The 16,769-nt window shown below is 36.0% G+C and overlaps 1 protein-coding gene across 7 annotated transcripts in view; it reads left to right on the forward strand.

Annotated features, from left to right (window-relative positions):
* DENND4C (DENN domain containing 4C) overlaps positions 1–16,769 on the forward strand; it is a 125,954-nt gene that overhangs the window by 65,896 nt on the left and 43,289 nt on the right. For 5 of the 7 annotated variants that reach the window (XR_005792470.1, XM_040481351.1, XM_040481352.1 and 2 more), the window contains 7 exons: positions 2,302–2,477; positions 5,569–5,675; positions 5,993–6,211; positions 12,757–12,902; positions 14,235–14,270; positions 14,351–14,481; positions 16,479–16,611. Coding sequence is in view for 6 of the 7 variants with exons in the window: in XM_040481351.1 (XP_040337285.1) it covers positions 2,302–2,477; positions 5,569–5,675; positions 5,993–6,211; positions 12,757–12,902; positions 14,235–14,270; positions 14,351–14,481; positions 16,479–16,611 (948 nt within the window). In the remaining variant the exon portion in view is untranslated. The remainder of the gene's footprint in view (positions 1–2,301; positions 2,478–5,568; positions 5,676–5,992; positions 6,212–12,756; positions 12,903–14,234; positions 14,271–14,350; positions 14,482–16,478; positions 16,612–16,769) is intronic. The other 2 variants (XM_040481353.1, XM_040481356.1) reach the window with 1 other exon arrangement.

The raw sequence follows: 16,769 nt of genomic DNA on the forward strand, positions 1-16,769 counted from the left end.
AAAATGGAAAGGAGTGATGAGAGGATAAGTTCTTCAAAAGGAGAATGAATATCAAAGAATTAATGGAGCTCCATTTGTAAAAATGCCCCTATTTATGATTTAGCTGTAAAAGGTCAAAGGTGAATACAAGGGTGTCACATTTGCTGTTAGATAGTTTTGTTGTAAAATTTTTTTTTTTAATTTTTTTAATGTTTATTTATTTTTGAGACAGAGAGAGAGCATGAACAGAGGAGGGTCAGAGAAAGAGGGAGACACAGAATCTGACATAGGCTCCAGGCTCTGAGCTGTCAGCACAGAGCTCGACGCGGGGCTCAAACCCACAGACCACGAAATCATGACCTGAGCCAAAGTCGGACGCTTAACCGACTGAGCCACCAAGGCATCCCTAAAAATTTTTACATAGTTGCAGGTGTAACATGTTGAATAGAACATGTTTTTACTGAATGTGTCTGAAGTCCTTGCAAGGTCCTGTGGGAGTGGCTCTCTCTGGCTGCTCTCTGATCTCATTTCCTGCTACTCTGCCCCCTTGCTTACTCTGCTTGAGCAAGTAGCTACTCCTGAAGCATGTTAGGCAGGCCCATAACTTAAGGCCTTTGCTCTAGCCGTTCCTTCTCTTGAAAGCACCCTTCTCCTAGATGTCCCATTGGCTGACTCCCATACCTTCTTCAGGTTTAGGCTCAGTTGTCATTTTCTTAATAAGGTCTAACTTGTTTGACCTATTTAATGATATAACCTACTCTCCTCTTTCCTATTATGAACTCTAATGCCCTTAAGTTGGCTTTACTTTTTCTTTTTCCATAGCACTTAGCACTTCCTGATATGGGATATATATACTTTCTTATTTTGTCCTCTGTTGATTTTCTGTCTCTTTCTGCTAGACCAAGTGGTGGCAAACTATGGCCCACTGGTCAAATCCTGCTTGCAACCTGTCTTTGTAAATAAAGTTTTACCGGAACATAGGCCATTTATTTACACAATGCCCATGGCTGCTTTCATGCATGGAGACAAAGTTAAGTATTTATGAGAGCCCATATGGCTCACAAGGCCTAAAATATTTCCTTTCTTTCTTGTACAGAAAAAGTTTGCTGACTTTTTTTCTACACCATAAACCTCACGAGGGCAGCACTCTTTGTTTTACTCACTGTTCTAGCCCCATCGAGAACAGTGCTTGGCTCAAACTAAGTGCTGGAATATTTGATAAGTAAATAAATGGTTGAAGATAAAATCCTAATTCTAAATAACTATGTGGAATAACTGGAAGATGTAATAAATGCTATAGGCATTTCTTTGGAGTGAGTGATAAGTGGATAAGGTAAATAGCAAGGATTTTTATAGTAGAGGAAAAATTTTATCATCAGTGATTAGAATTTTCATATTAGCTGGTAATTAAAATTTTAATCTTTTTTTAACTTATCGAAACTTTTTTTTTTTTAAAGCACATATGATACAATTAAAGTATAGCTTTGTAGGGGCGCCTGGGTGGCGCAGTCGGTTAAGCGTCCGACTTCAGCCAGGTCACGATCTTGCGGTCCGTGAGTTCGAGCCCCGCGTCGGGCTCTGGGCTGATGGCTCAGAGCCTGGAGCCTGTTTCCGATTCTGTGTCTCCCTCTCTCTCTGCCCCTCCCCCGTTCATGCTCTGTCTCTCTCTGTCCCAAAAATAAATAAACGTTGAAAAAAAAAAATTTTTTAAAGTATAGCTTTGTAAAAAGCTGATAGATTCTTAAGATATGTTTTATATTGACTGGTATTTTTTTAAGATGCCAAGCTTCATGGAAGTTGAATCATTTTGTGTTTACTTGAGTAGGAAATTTTTTTGTTGAAATTTTCAGCTGACTATTGACATTTTCAAGAGAATCAATTTAATTTTTTTCAGTCCTTGGAGCTTTTAGTTGGATTTTAGTCAAAGGTTATTTTGAAAATTAGTTGATGGATGAAATGCATAAGAGTTAAAGATCATGAGTTTGTTTTATAAGTTTTGGGGACAGTTTTCTCTCTCTGTTTTGACTTTTTCCAAAAAAATGTTGGATATGGGTTTTGTATGGCATCAGAACAATTAACATGCAAAGAGCTGTTAGCATTTTTATTGTGCTTGTGATAATTATCATGTGTGAGGATTTAATCATATTGGTTCATGGTATTGCTTAGTAATATTTTATAATCATTTGGTTTTTGGAATGAAGTGTAAGATAAAAGAAACTAGACTGTACTGCTTTTAATGGTCACTTTCAGTAATATTAGTTAATTACATACCTTTTGTTGCAAATTTCAAATTTGGTTAATTTTTTAACGCTTTTTTCCCAGATGATCTTTCCATTTCAGTGGCAGTGCCCGTACATTCCCCTTTGTCCTCTGTCACTGGCGGCAGTCCTTAGTGCACCTTTACCATTTATAGTTGGAGTTGACTCCAGATATTTTGATCTTCATGACCCACCACAAGATGTTGTTTGCATTGACTTGGATACAAACATGTTATATGTGTAAGTTGATTCTTTTTATATTCTCTCCCATTTGTATCCCCACCCCCCACCATATGTAGTTGTTGCAGCTCTTTGAAAACATCTAGAAACATGGTATTTTTTAAGATTGATAATAAATTCTCATATTTAGTACAATGATTCTCAATGAAGGCAGGTATCAGAATCCTGGAAAGTTTGAAAAAGAACATGTTCAACATTATAATATTTTGAAAACAGTGTTGGCAGAAAAGATGGATTTGAAAAAAAAAGGGATAAACACTGCTTTCAGGGCTCAAGAGATGATATGCTTTCTAGCTTTAATTCAAAATCCTTATGTAAGCTTTTAAAAAATGACTTCAGGGGCGCCTGGGTGGCACAGTCGGTTAAGCGTCCTACTTCAGCCAGGTCACGATCTCGCGGTCCGGGAGTTCGAGCCCCGCATCGGGCTCTGGGCTGGTGGCTCAGAGCCTGGAGCCTGTTTCCGATTCTGTGTCTCCCTCTCTCTCTCTGCCCCTCCCCCGTTCATGCTCTGTCTCTCTCTGTCCCAAAAATAAATAAACGTTGAAAAAAAAATTTTAAAAATGACTTTAGTCGGAATATAGGATAATATTAGGCTGTTTCCTTAGTGGTCAAGATTTGAATTTTTTAAGGATCTATTTTATTGCGGAGAAATCAATTTTTTTTAAATGTTTATTTTTGAGAGAGAGAGACAGAGCACAAGTTGGGGAGGGGCAGAGAGAGAGAGACACACACACACACACACAGAATCCGAAGCAGGCTCCAGGCTCTGAGCTATTAGCACAAAGCCCGAAACAGGGCTCGGACTCATGAACTGTGAGATCATGACCTGAGCTGAAGTTGGTCACTCAGCCAACTGTGAATTATACTACATAGATCTTTTTACGTTTTTTTAATAGACTTGGCAGTTTTCTCCATAAAGACTATGCACACCTTTTGTTAGACTTATTAATTCCTAAGTACGGTGTGTTTTTTCTTGCCACTATAAATGGTATTTTAAATTACATTTTCTGTTAGTTGCTGCAGTATAGAAATGCTGTTGGTTTTCATGTAGTAGTCTGCCTCACAGCAGCTTAATTGAATTCTTCTCTTTTGTCTGTAGATTTTCTTCAGTTTTCTGGCTGTAAACAATCACATCACGTACAATCCTTAACATATTTTTGTTTATTGTATTTTTTTTGAGAGAGCGAGCAATTGTGAGTGGAGGAGGCGCAGAGGGAGCAGAAGAGAGAGAATCTGAAGCAGGCTCCATGTTCAGGGCAGATAGAACCCAATGCTGGGCTGGATCTCATGACCGTGAGATCATGACCTGAGCCAAAATCAAGAGTCGGACACTTAACAGACTGAGCCATCTAGGCGCTCCAGTCCTTACATATTTTTAAATTTGTCTTAATTCTCTGGCTAGGATCCTAACGTAGTATTGAATAGAAGTAGTCATAGCTGGTATCTTGTCTCCTTCCTAATTTTAAAAGGAATGCTTTGAGCACTTCGTTATTATTATGATTACTGCTTTAAGCAAGAATTGACATCTGGCCCATGGCCTGTTTGTGTAACTAAAATTACAAAATTCACTCATTTACATATTCTGTGGGGCTGCTTTCATGCTGTAATGATACATTTGAGAAGTTGTGACAGAGGCCCTGTGGTCCTCAAAACACAATATTTAATATCTGACCTTTTATAGAAAAGGTTTGCTAGTCCCATTCTAGGGTTTTGATAGCTTAATAATAAATGAAGGAACTTACACCTTCCACTTGTACATAATGATTTAAAAAAAAAACTTTTAAGTAGGTGTTGAATTTTATAACACTTTTGTATAAATATTGAGATATGCATTGCTTCTCCTTTATTTTCTGTGTGGTAAATTACATTATAAATCAATCAATAATGAAGAATCCTTACATTCCTGAAATAAACATCATCTTATATTTTTACATCCTAGCAGATTAAATTTTCTAAGAATTTAAAATGTTTGCATTGTTGTTCATAAATTGCATTGTTGTTCATTGATGTATAGCCTTTTATCTTTGTGGAGTTTTAAATGATTCTTATTTCTATTAAAATATTTTCAGTCCGGCATTATTTAAAAGTGTTCTTTTGGGGGTGCTTGAGTGGCTCAGTCGGTTGGGTGTCTGAATCTTGATTTTGGGGTCATGATCTCATGGTTCTTGGGAGTGAGCAGTGTGGAGCCTGCTTGGGATTCTACCTCTCTCCTTCTCTTCTTCTCTCCCTCTCCCTCCCTCTCCCTGTCTCCCTTCCTCTCTCTCCCTTTCTCCCCATCTCTCCCCCTCTCTCCCTCTCTCTCCTTCTCTCTCCCTCTCTCCCATCTCCCTCTCCCACTTCCCCCTCTCCCCCTCTCCCTCTCCTTCTCCCTCTCCCTCTGTCCTTCCCCTGCATGTTCCCTCTTTCTCTCTCTCAAAATAAGTAAATAAATAAACATGAAAAAAATTAGAAAGTGTTCTTTTAAACTTCCAAGGTTTTTTTCCTTAAATGCTAACTAGTTGAATTGTAGTCAGAATATGTTTTATATATTATTCTCTGATGTTTGTTGAGATTTGCTTGTAATAGGTAGTTTGAGGTATCAGTTAAGTTTGTCACTTAAAATATTATAATTCTAAAATTTAACTTTTGAAGCAAGACTTCAGTCTTGAATTCATAACTCCAGCCTTTTCTGAAAATCTGTGTTAGAGCATTAGGGTGACACCAAATCTGCATAAGGTTGGTTGAAATGTAAAGAAAATATCCGCGAGGGAGGAGAAGCTAAAATGGCAGAGTATTGGGGGCCCCTGTGGTTGCCTCATCCCTTGTACACAGCTAAATAAATACCAAATCATGCTCCACACACAGGAAATTGATCTGAGGACTGAGAGAACAAACTGCACAACTAGAGGGAAAAAAGAGGCCACATTGTGGAAGCTAACTAGGATATAAATAAAAACTTAAAACAAAGAGCTTCCTTGAAAACCACTTATTTAGACCATCTGTGTCAATTGTAATTTGAGCAAAAATATCCTTTCCATTTTCTTTTTTAGTTTAAGAATTTTGCTAAATAAAAAGAGATTATAACAGATTTTATTATGTTTTTATTTAATAGATCAGATGAAAAGAAGAACATGAATTGGAAGCAGCTTCCCAAAAAGCCATGCAAAAATCTGCTTAGTACCTTAAAGAAGTTGTATCCCCAGCTATCTTCAGGTGAATGTGAGGAAAAAGGAGTATTTTTAATGAAAGAACATATATGAGAATATTCATAAATTTAAGTAAAATTCTGCTCTGCTTAAAAGGAATCTCATTACAAAACAAAATTTCAGTACTAAGATATTAATATTGTGGTTCATGATTTTTGAGCATGTTATGTCCTGTCTGCTTGAGTCTTCCTGTTAGCACCTGCCAACTATCCTTTACACAAATGGAGAGAGGAATTTCAGGAAGTCATGAGTTTTATTTTGACGGTTTTCTTAATTATTTAATCAGTACTTGTATTAGATATAAAATGCTATTTTCTCTTCATTTGTCAGTTCACCGAAAAACTCAGGAAAGTTCAGCAATTGAGATGACTCCGATTGAAGCAGATTTCTCTTGGCAAAAAAAGATGACACAACTTGAAATGGAAATTCAAGAGGCATTTTTGCGTTTTATGGCGTCCATTTTAAAAGGATATAGAACATATCTCAGACCGATCACAGAGGCTCCTTCAAATAAAGCCACAGCTGTTGATTCATTGTTTGACAGACAGGGTGAGTGGCATTGAAAATATAATTACTTTTTATTGAAATGAAAAATATTTTTTATTTGGTATTGCTCGCCAAAATATTCACGATGCAAGTTCTTAGAAATGTATACTAAGATACAATAAATTTCTTTGTATTTGTCATCTAGCTCTATGAAGAATTTCTTTTAAATTTTTCCCCCATTTTTCCCTGAGAAATCTGAAACTGGAGATCTTTAATTATGAAAAGTCAAAGATGTTGCTTATGTTTACTATATAGTCAGTTATCTTAGTCGAACAAACCTGATGATTTAGTTTAGGTGGTTCCTCACTCTTGCATAATTCTTCAATTTATATATTCTTGGGTTTACAGTATTATCTAACGATTAGTTTAAAAAAATTTTTTTTTTAACATTTATTTATTTTTGAGACAGAGAGAGACAGAGCATGAGCAGGGGAGGGGCAGAGAGAGAGGGAGACGCAGAATTTGAAACAGGACCAGGCTCTGAGCTGTCAGCACAGAGCCCGACGTGGGGCTCGAACTCATGGACTGTGATATCATGACCTGAGCCGAAGTTGGATGCATAACCGACTGAGCCACCCAGGCGCCCCATAACGATTAGTTTTTATAATGAGGCCACCAGTTTTTAAAGTTTTTGAAAAATAGAGTCTTGCTTCAGGGGAAAATACTATACTCCTCTTGTTTTAGTATTTGTTATTTTAGGGAATTGTAAAGATTTTTGTTATTCAACTGCTCTTAAATGTAGTAGCAGCCTTACAGATATGTTAATACTCATATGAAAGTTATTTTATATTTTTGAACTTTTACCCAGCAGTGACTTTATTTTATTTTTATTATTACTATTATTATTTTGTTAATGTTTATTTTTGAGAGAGAGAGAGTGAGCGAGCATGAACGGGGAGGGGTAGAGAGATAGGGAGACAGAGGATCTGAAACCGGCTCTGTGCTGACAGCAGTGAGCCTGATGTGGGGCTCGAACCCATGAACTGTGGGATCACGACCTGAGCCAAAGTCAGATGCTCAGCTGACTGAGCCACCCAGGTGCCCCTACTCAGCAGTTACTTTAAAAAAAAAAATCTCTATTTTTCCAGTCATCTTTTGTCTTTTATCATCTCTGCTTCAGGATAACCTCTCAAATATTTAGTCACCACTTACCAAGTCAGACTAGTTATAATGTAGGGATATAAAGAATATTAAATCTAGCTTTATGGGATAGTAAATGGAAAATAATCTAAAATACTTTTAAAAATAGAACATGTACTCAAGAGAACAGATTTTACACAATAATTCAGTGAGAATTTCCCAAATATATAAAAAGGGAACATTCTTACAGATGAATATTTTGTAAGACTTCATGGAGGAGGAGCATGACTTAGAAGAATGAGTAGAATTTAGATAAATGGAGATGAGCAGGAAAGGGTTTCTAAAAAACAATATTCATTAAAAGTCAAATTGGAGGGGCGCCTGGGTGGCGCAGTCGGTTAAGCGTCCGGCTTCAGCCAGGTCAAGATCTCGCGGTCCGTGAGTTCGAGCCCCGCGTCAGGCTCTGGGCTGATGGCTCAGAGCCTGGAGCCTGTTTCCGATTCTGTGTCTCCCTCTCTCTGCCCCTCCCCTGTTCATGCTCTGTCTCTCTCTGTCCCAAAAATAAATAAACGTTGAAAAAAAAAAATTAAAAAAAAAAAAAAGTCAAATTGGAATAAAATTTCTACTTTGCTATTAATTAAGCCTTCCTTTTTTTTTTAAATGTTTATTTTATTTTGAGAGAGTGAGAGAGCACATGAGAGCAGGGGAGAAGCAGAGAGAGGAGAGAGAATCCCAAGCAGGCTCCATGTTGTCAGCACAGAGCCTGATGTGGGGCTTGAGCCTGATGTGGGGCTCGATCCCATGAAATGCAAAACCATGGCCTGAGCTGAAATCAAGAGTCGGACACTTAACTGACTGAGCCACCCAGATGCTCCTTTATTAAGCCTTTCTGAGGTTCTGTTTTTTTCATTAATAAAATGGGGATGATACCTACTTTATGCGTGGTTATGAAGGTTAAACGTATGTGAAGCAACTAGTAAAATTACAGTACTCAAGATAACAGCTAGTATCATTGATGGTAATAACAGAATGGAAGAAACCCCAAGAACAAATGTAACAGGCATGTATATTAGTTTGCCATGGCTGCCATAACCAAGTACCATAGATTGGGTGGTTTAAACAAACAGAAATTTATTTTATCACAATTCTAAGGGCTAAAAGTCCAAGATCAGTGTGTTGGCAGGATTGGTTTTCTCTGAGGCCTCTGTCTTTGGCTTGTAAAGATGGCCGTCTTCTCCCTGTGTCTTCACATGGTCTTCCTTTTGGGTGAATCTGTGTCTATATTTCCTCTTCTTATAAGTACATTAGTCATTGGGTTAGAGCCCATGTCTAATTTCTTCATTTTGACTTAATTACTTCTTTAAAGACCCTATTTACAAACACAGTAACATTTAAAAATACTGAGGATTAGGACCTCAACATAAGAATTTGGAGGGGGTACAATATAAGAATTATAGGGTTTAGCCCATAACAGCATATTTGGTACAGTTTGACCAAAGTGAAGAGCTTTAGAGGTATTTTGAAGGATAAGGCTAAAAATAAGATTAGAGCTCAGATTATGGATGGTCTTAAATGCCAGTAAGAATATGGAATTTGTAATAGGCAGTAGTGGGCCACTAATTCATTCATGTTCTCCCTCCCTTCCCCTCTCTCTCTCCCCCTCTCCCTCCCTCCCTCCCTGTCTCTCCCTCTTCCTCTCAGTGGGAGGGTGGCCTTACTAATAGAATTTAGAAAGATATTTAGTTAGTGTCTGATGCCTAAGGCTTTTGTTGTCAACAGGATAATATTTAGTGTCGTGAGGGCTATAGCCATTAGACTATAACACAAATACTAATTACATTTTACTAAGTGTGAAGTGAAGGAACATATTGGTTATAGTGAGAGTGCTAAGTCAGGGAAAGTTTCCCCGAAGAAGTAACAATTAAGCTTGGGCTTGAAAAATGAACAGGAATTAACTGTGGATTTTAGGTTAACTTTTTATTAGAGATACTTTCTCAACGTAGATAAAAATAGAATAATATAATGTACTCTTGTATAGCCATCTTCCAACTTCAGCAGTGGCCACAATCAACATTTTGCCATTTTTATTTCATCCTTTCCCCCTGTCTTTCCAGATTCTAAATAGGACATCATTCTAAATAGGACTCATAAACTTTTAGTTATTCTTTAGAATTTCCTATATTTATATATGCTTTTGGTTGATTGTGTCTGCATGGTGTTATTTGACATGTCTTCCATCATCTGTATTTCCTGTAAACTTGTGGTTGGATTAAGAGATACATTGTCCAATAGAAATGTAATGTGAGGGGCTCCTGGGTGGCTCAGTTGGTTAAGCATCCAGTTTCGGCTCAGGTCTTGATCTTGCAGTTGGTGCTGTGTGCTGACAGCTCAGAGCCTGGAACCTGTTTGGATTCTGTGTCTCCCTCTCTCTGCCCCTCCCCCACTCATGCTCTGTCTCTCAAAAATAAATAAATGTTAAAATATATATATATATAATGTGAACCATACATATAATTTTAAATTTCTGTGGCATTTGGGTGGCTCAATTTAATTTTAGCTCAAGTTATAAACCCAAGGTCATGGGATTGAGCCCCAAGCTGCGCTCTGCACTGAGCCTGGAGCCTGCTTAAGATTGTCTCTCTGCCCCTGTCCCCTGTTTCCGTGTGCTCACTCAAAAAAAAAAAAAAAAAAAAAAAAAATTGTAGTAGCTATAGTTAAAAAGTAAGTAATAGGGGAAATTAATTTTCATAATATATTTTTGTAACTTAAAATATCCAAAATGGTATTTCAACATGTAATTAAATTTTAAAAATTGTAATGATATATTTTACATTTTCCCCCCTATACCAAGGCTTTGAAGTCAGCATGTGTTTTATGTTTGTTTACAGCACATCTCAGTTTGGGTCAATCACATTTCAAGTGCTAAATTGTCACATGTAGGTAGTGGTTACTGAATTAAACAGTGCTGTTCTAGAGCTCAATTAGATTCAGGTTCAATTTTCTTGACAAGCAATGCCAAAAACACTACTTCCTATTACAACCCACATGCATATCTGGTTGTCCCATTTTTAGTGCTCCTAGGATTGATCAGTGTATTTAAATGTTGTCAGCTTCATTAATTCATTATAGTTTTCCCATCAGCCTTTCATGTAATTATTTTAATGGATTTTGCTGATCGTTGCCTAGATCCATTAGAAGAAAAAAAAGACTTTTTGTTACTACTTGTCAAGAATAATTTATTTAATTTATTTCTATTTTATTTAAGCATTTCTCAACTAATTAGTATGTCAAGGGGATGGTGTGAGGACCACAGCATGTGGAATGTCCTGAAGCATCAAAGAAAGAAAGAAAGGCTGGAGGGGAAAAGTGGCTCAAAAATCATCCCTGAAAATGGTGGGTGTGAGCCAAATCATATAGGATCTTTTAGGACCATTGAAGGGTTTCAGTCCTTAAGAGTAATTGGAAGCCAGTGAAGGCTATTTAAGTAGGTAATAGGATAAGATTTGCATTTTTAATTTTTTTAAAGGTTTATTGCTGAGAGAGAGAGGGAGGGAGAGAGAGAGTGCACATGCGCTCAGAGAGAGGGGGAGACAGAGGACCCAAAGCAGGGCTCCGTGCTGACAGCAGAGAGCCTGATGCAGGTGTCAAACTCACAATCCGTGAGATCATGACCTGAACTGAAGTCAGACATTCAACCTACTGAGCCACCCAGATGCCCCAGATTTGCATTTTTAAAAGATCAGTATTTAATTGTTTTTCCTTTGACTTCTATGCAGAGTTTGAATTGGAGACATCCAAAGTATGGATCTGCTAGTTAGTTGGTTATCACATTGCTCCAAGTGATCAGTGGGAGTGACCTGGTTTACTTGAGGGTAGTATGAATAGAAGAGTGAGGAGTGATTTTTTTTTGGGGGGGGGGGGTGGAGGTAGATTGAATAGAACTTGGTTATTGAATATAGGATGTCAGATAGAGGGAGGTGTCAAGAGCAACTTTGAGATTTTTGTCTTTGTCAACCAATTAGATGGATGGTCATGCCTTTTATTGAGAAGGGAAATAGCAGAAAGAGGAAGGATCTATTTGTTAAGGAAACTTTGTTTTAAAGTGAGAGAGCCTTGAGTATGCTGACATAGCTAATACAGAGGGGAAATTGTCCTGAGAACACTGAAGGACTGGAACCCCAGGCTCGTATGGTGGGTTTGGCCTTAGGTAAGAGGGACATATTCATTGTAAAAAAAAAAAGGGGGGGGGGGGGAGTAAATGGTAGCTGCAGAAAGTCATAGATTTTGTAGTGAGATAATAACAGTAATTCTCTTAATGACTTTCATTTTCTCTGTGATATAAGGTATATATAAGGTATAATGGAGGAGGGAACATGATAGGAGAGATTTAAAAAATTGGAAATAGTTGTAGAAAACATGGGTAAAGGGAAATTAAGTTGATTCCAGAAATTTAGAAGGGTTGGTAGTCACAGATGAAAGTATAAGTGGTTCTGATCAGCCTAGTTGTAGAATTCCCCCCCTCCTCCTTTTAATTTGTGCTGTTACATTGTTGTAGATCCAGAGAAAGCAGGCAATTCATTCTTCCAGGGCTAAGTGATACTAGATGAGTTTAACAAAAAAGACAAAAGGACAACAGAATTGAGAGTGTTGATAAGAAAGTAATTGAAATGGTAGACATGGAATCAATGTTGAGTAAGAAGAGAAGTGAAGACAGGAGGGCATAGGTAGAATGGAAGAGGATATGAATGATTGTAGACTTGAACAGCCTTTCCTCCTGCCCCCCCATGCTTGGTAGGAGTACTTAAATAAGGAAATCAGACAACGGTAATGGGCAGAGAGCAATATATATGTGTAAATTAGATTTGGGAGTCAGCTGTTTTGAATGTTAGCAAGAAAAGTCCCAGGAGTGCGTGACTGTGTGGGAGTTGGTGACTGAGGGGTATAGAACATAGATCATTGAAATTTAAGGCATTAAGAACTCATTAAAGTGTTGGATGGTTTGTACTTATGGATGTTGAAGAATGATCATGGTAGAAGCTAGAGAAGAGAAGACTTGGAATTAAGTGCCCTAGTCCTCAGTGAATGAAAGAGAGTGTCCCTGAGGTCAGTAGATGACTTACTGTCACTAAGCAGAAATGTTTACAGGCTGTTATAGGAGTTGTCTGGTGGCATTGCAGAGGAAGGACATTTGACCTTTGTCACTCAAGACTATGCAGAGTATGAGAGAAATTTCTATTTGAGAGCTGTAGGGCTAAAGATTCCTTATAGCAGATTCAGATTTCAGTGAAAAGATTAATGATACTTAAGTGTTTTATGGTTGAATTAGGCAGAAAGAGCTACAGTTACTAGAATATGGTTACTAAAAGCTTCTATAAACATGGATATATGTACAAGTTTAAAATAATATTTTGTGTGACATCTAGTTCCACTTTAAGTTTTGAATTTAATTGTGGCTTTGATTTTTTCAGGATTTTTAAAAAGTCGAGATCGTGCCTATACAAAATTCTACACCAACTTATCCAAAACACAGATTTTTATTCGTTTCATTGAAGAATGTAGTTTTGTAAGTGATAAAGATACTGGATTGGCATTTTTTGATGACTGCATAGAAAAGGTAAAAGTTTTTCCTGTATATAAGTGTTAAAAGAAAAACAGTTTGGATGCCTGTATAATCATCATTATTATTATTAGCTCAAATGATCTGAGGGAGATATTCTAGAGGGGTGTGTGTGTGTGTGTGTGTGTGTGCACGCGCACATGTGCAATTGTGTGCAGGTGTCCAATTCTAGGCTTAATATTAAGAATAATTTTCCTTTGTGATATTTAGTTTCCACCAGACATAGCTAATTCTTCTTGAATCTCACTTTGGTTTTATAACTAGTAAGTACTAAGAACATTTCACTGAACCTCCTAAATCTTACATTTTTATTTAAGTAAGATATAAGATTTAGTAGTTCATTAAGAAAGTTTAGGGTAATGTAAGTCTTGTGTTTTTTTTGTTTTGATAAAGTTGTTGCAGATTCTTTTGCTAAATACATGTTTTTTGTTTTAAGGAAGCATATTTGAAATATGTTAAATATCAAAGTTTTACTTACCCATCCTAAGGAGATTCAAGTTGATTCTTCACAGTGATGGCTCCCATTTTTTTCCTCTCATTTTTAGCCAGATTTTTGTTTTTGCTAAGTGGATCTTGGGGCTGATTTTATATGTAAACCGTATATCATGAAAAAATTTGAGAATGTATCTAAAAAAGGTAGAGTATTATATATGATATTACACTTTTTGTAGTCTTCCTTAGAGGACTTGAATGTTTTTTTTCCCATTCTATCAATGTGATCTGAAACTCTGGGGATAAGATTAAAACTATTCAATGTTTTTGTTTACGTATAGAATGGGTAGTCTAACATCATCAAGTTAGAGGGAAGCTTAGATTATATCAATCTCTAATGCAGGGATTTTAATAACAATGAAATTTTTGATTTGAGAAGCCAGATTCCCCCTGTGATTGGCCTTTTTTTTGCTTGTGAAGAAGGATTTATGAAAAAACTATTCAAAATAAATTGTTTCTATCCTAATAGAAAAATATCATATGTTAACCTGATAGTATAGGGCCCCCTAAATATATTGTGAAGTGTCTTCTGTCTGTCCAGTATTTTTTTTTTTTTAAATCTTTTAACATTCATTTTTGAGAGAGAGAGAGAGAGGTAGAGCACAAGTAGGGGAGGGGCAGAGAGAGAGGGAGACACAGAATCTGAAGCAGGCTCCAGGCTTTGAGCTGTCAGCACAGAGCATGACGCAGGACTTGAACTCACGAACTGTGAAATCATGACCTGAGCTGAAGACGGACGTTATTAAAAAAGAAGTTTTTTTTATGTAAGAATTTAAGACCATCTCTAATATATTCCCAGTAAACATTTTCACCAAGAATTCTTTTCTTCTTTTGTAGTTGTTTCCTGATAAAGGCACAGAGAAAACAGATAAGGTATATTTTCTTGAGTTTTAAAATTTCAGAACTAGGTATTGCTTGAATGCAGATTAATTGGAGAAAATAATTATTTTCAGGTTGATTTTGATTTAGCTGAAGATACCAAATTGATAGAGCTAGATGATTCACAGAAAAGTGAGCACACTGTATTCATAATGCCACCAGAGCCACCTCCTGATGATGGAAAGGATCTGTCACCAAAGTACAGGTAGCAAGAATTTTTTTTAATGCTCTTTGTGTTCAGTTTTAATAATTTATTTTGATCTTTTGTGACTGTTAGTAGACATGCATATTAGTCATTTGTGAGAGTCATTTTCAAAAAATAATTTATTCACTGAACTAACGGATATGAATATTACATGAAGATGTTATGAGGTATTGTAATTTAAGAATTGGACAGACTTTTTCGAAGGGAAGCCAAATGTGTCTTCAAAAATTTCATTTCTGGAGAAGAATAAATTTACTTTTGTGAGGTTTCTCTTATGTTTGGGTTTTTTTTTTTTTTTATCAATGTAAAGACTGAAATTCTTATGCATTAGTAAGATACAGAGAAAACTTAAAAGTAGAGGGCCAGGAATCATTATTTATTAAAACAGGTGATGGGGACTAAAGACTGCACTTGTCGTGATGAGCACTGGATGATATATGGCAGTGTTAAATCATTATATTATATGCCTGAAACTGATATAACCCTGTATTAACTACAAAAAACAAAAACAAAAACAAAACAAAAAACAACTTGAAGAATAGGATTTGGATGGGAACCTTTTAAGAAATTAAAATATATTTGTTATTTGTTGTTATAATTATGATAATACACAGTTTAACAAACTTAGAATTATCAAACCAAAAAAGAAAGCTAGCATATCATTTAAGCATCATGCTTAATGTCTCTTAACAACTGTATGTATATCTTTCCTGTTTTTGTGCATAAATTTGCATTTACTATATTAAAACAAATACGAGTTCATATTGTACATATTCTTTGTAACTTGTGTCTGCCTTTAGTGGTCTGGACATTTTTCCATGCTAACAGATATTTTTGTGCCATATCATTTTGAATGACCATATTGCATGCATTTATTGTGATTTGTTTAACTAGTCTCTTGTGGATTTTTTTTTTTTCCTGGTTCTTTATCTATATCCTTGTGTATATACATAGTTTTTTCCTTAGGCTGCATTCCTAAAAGAATATCTGAGGCAAACGGAGTATAAAATAATTGTCTTCCAAAAATATGGAATTAATATCTTACCAGGACTGCATAAGAATGAAGAGTACATATCTGGAATTTAGTGGCTTAATGAAGAAGTACTATTTTGGTTGCATGTTAATTATAGAATTTTTTTTCCTTTGTTTTAATCACTATACATTGGAATCCATGTATTGACAAACAAGGTGAATCAAATAGGGAAGGGCAATATCTCCCAGAAGAAAATTGGCCAAAGGCAATAGGTAGGCAATTTCCAAGAAGAAATGCCAATAATCAATGTGAAAATATATTAAGTTTCTCTAGTATTGAAAGAAATGCAAACCAAAATGGTGAGTAGAAGCATTTTTAACCTGTCAGATTGAGAATAGGTTGTGCTACTATTTAAAGTGTAAGACTGTATGGAACTATAACCTTTCTTGAAATAATTTGATAGTGACTATAATAATTTTAATTTTATTGATAAACATTGACCATAGCAAAAATACAAAGGTATAAATACACAAATATTAATTGCAAAAATTCAGAAATAACCTAAAAATGTCCAACAATAAAGAATGGTGGAATTCTGGTATGTCCCTAAAATAAAAATCTTACGGATTTTTTTCTCGTAAATACCCATGCCAAGATACTTTTATGAAGGAAAACAAAATTGCCAGGTATACTAAATGTTACTTTTAATATGAATTATAATTAAACACATGGATTCTGTTGAAAGTTATTAACCTCTGTCAAGTAAGAGATCAGGGTTTTCTGTTGTCTAGGGATTGGTTGAAAATAATGAATAGGGTGGGGAGGAGGCCAAAGTTTCCATGTAGGTAGTCTCTGTATCTTATTATTACATCTTATATTTTTGAAAAATAATTATTTTTCTATCTCTGGATTGTGGTGAATAATATTGGGTACTATTAAAGATTTAGAAATACCTAAATTCTGGAATAATGTGAAGAATTAATGTATTTTATATCAGCAGCTCTGTTTTTGCTTTTTATTTTAGTTACAAATACTTTCCAAGACTGGACCTTAAGCTTTTTGACAGACCACAGGAGTTGAAATTTTGTTTTAGTAGACACCCTACTGGGAATAGCATTACAAACAGTCCAGCTCTCATGGCTAAGAGAACTAAACAGGTCAGATATTCTTTATCTAATACATGTTAATTTAAAATGTAAAATATGTATATGTGATATGCAGCTCATAGTTTAAAATGATCACACATGGCAAACATTTGAAGACCCACTATGATTGTTAATGAAGTCAACTAGATGTTTTGCAACCCTACTTCTAT

The sequence above is a fragment of the Herpailurus yagouaroundi genome, unplaced genomic scaffold (assembly GCF_014898765.1).
Source record: "Herpailurus yagouaroundi ecotype Mexico unplaced genomic scaffold, PumYag 160, whole genome shotgun sequence".
Lineage (NCBI taxonomy): Eukaryota > Metazoa > Chordata > Mammalia > Carnivora > Felidae > Herpailurus > Herpailurus yagouaroundi.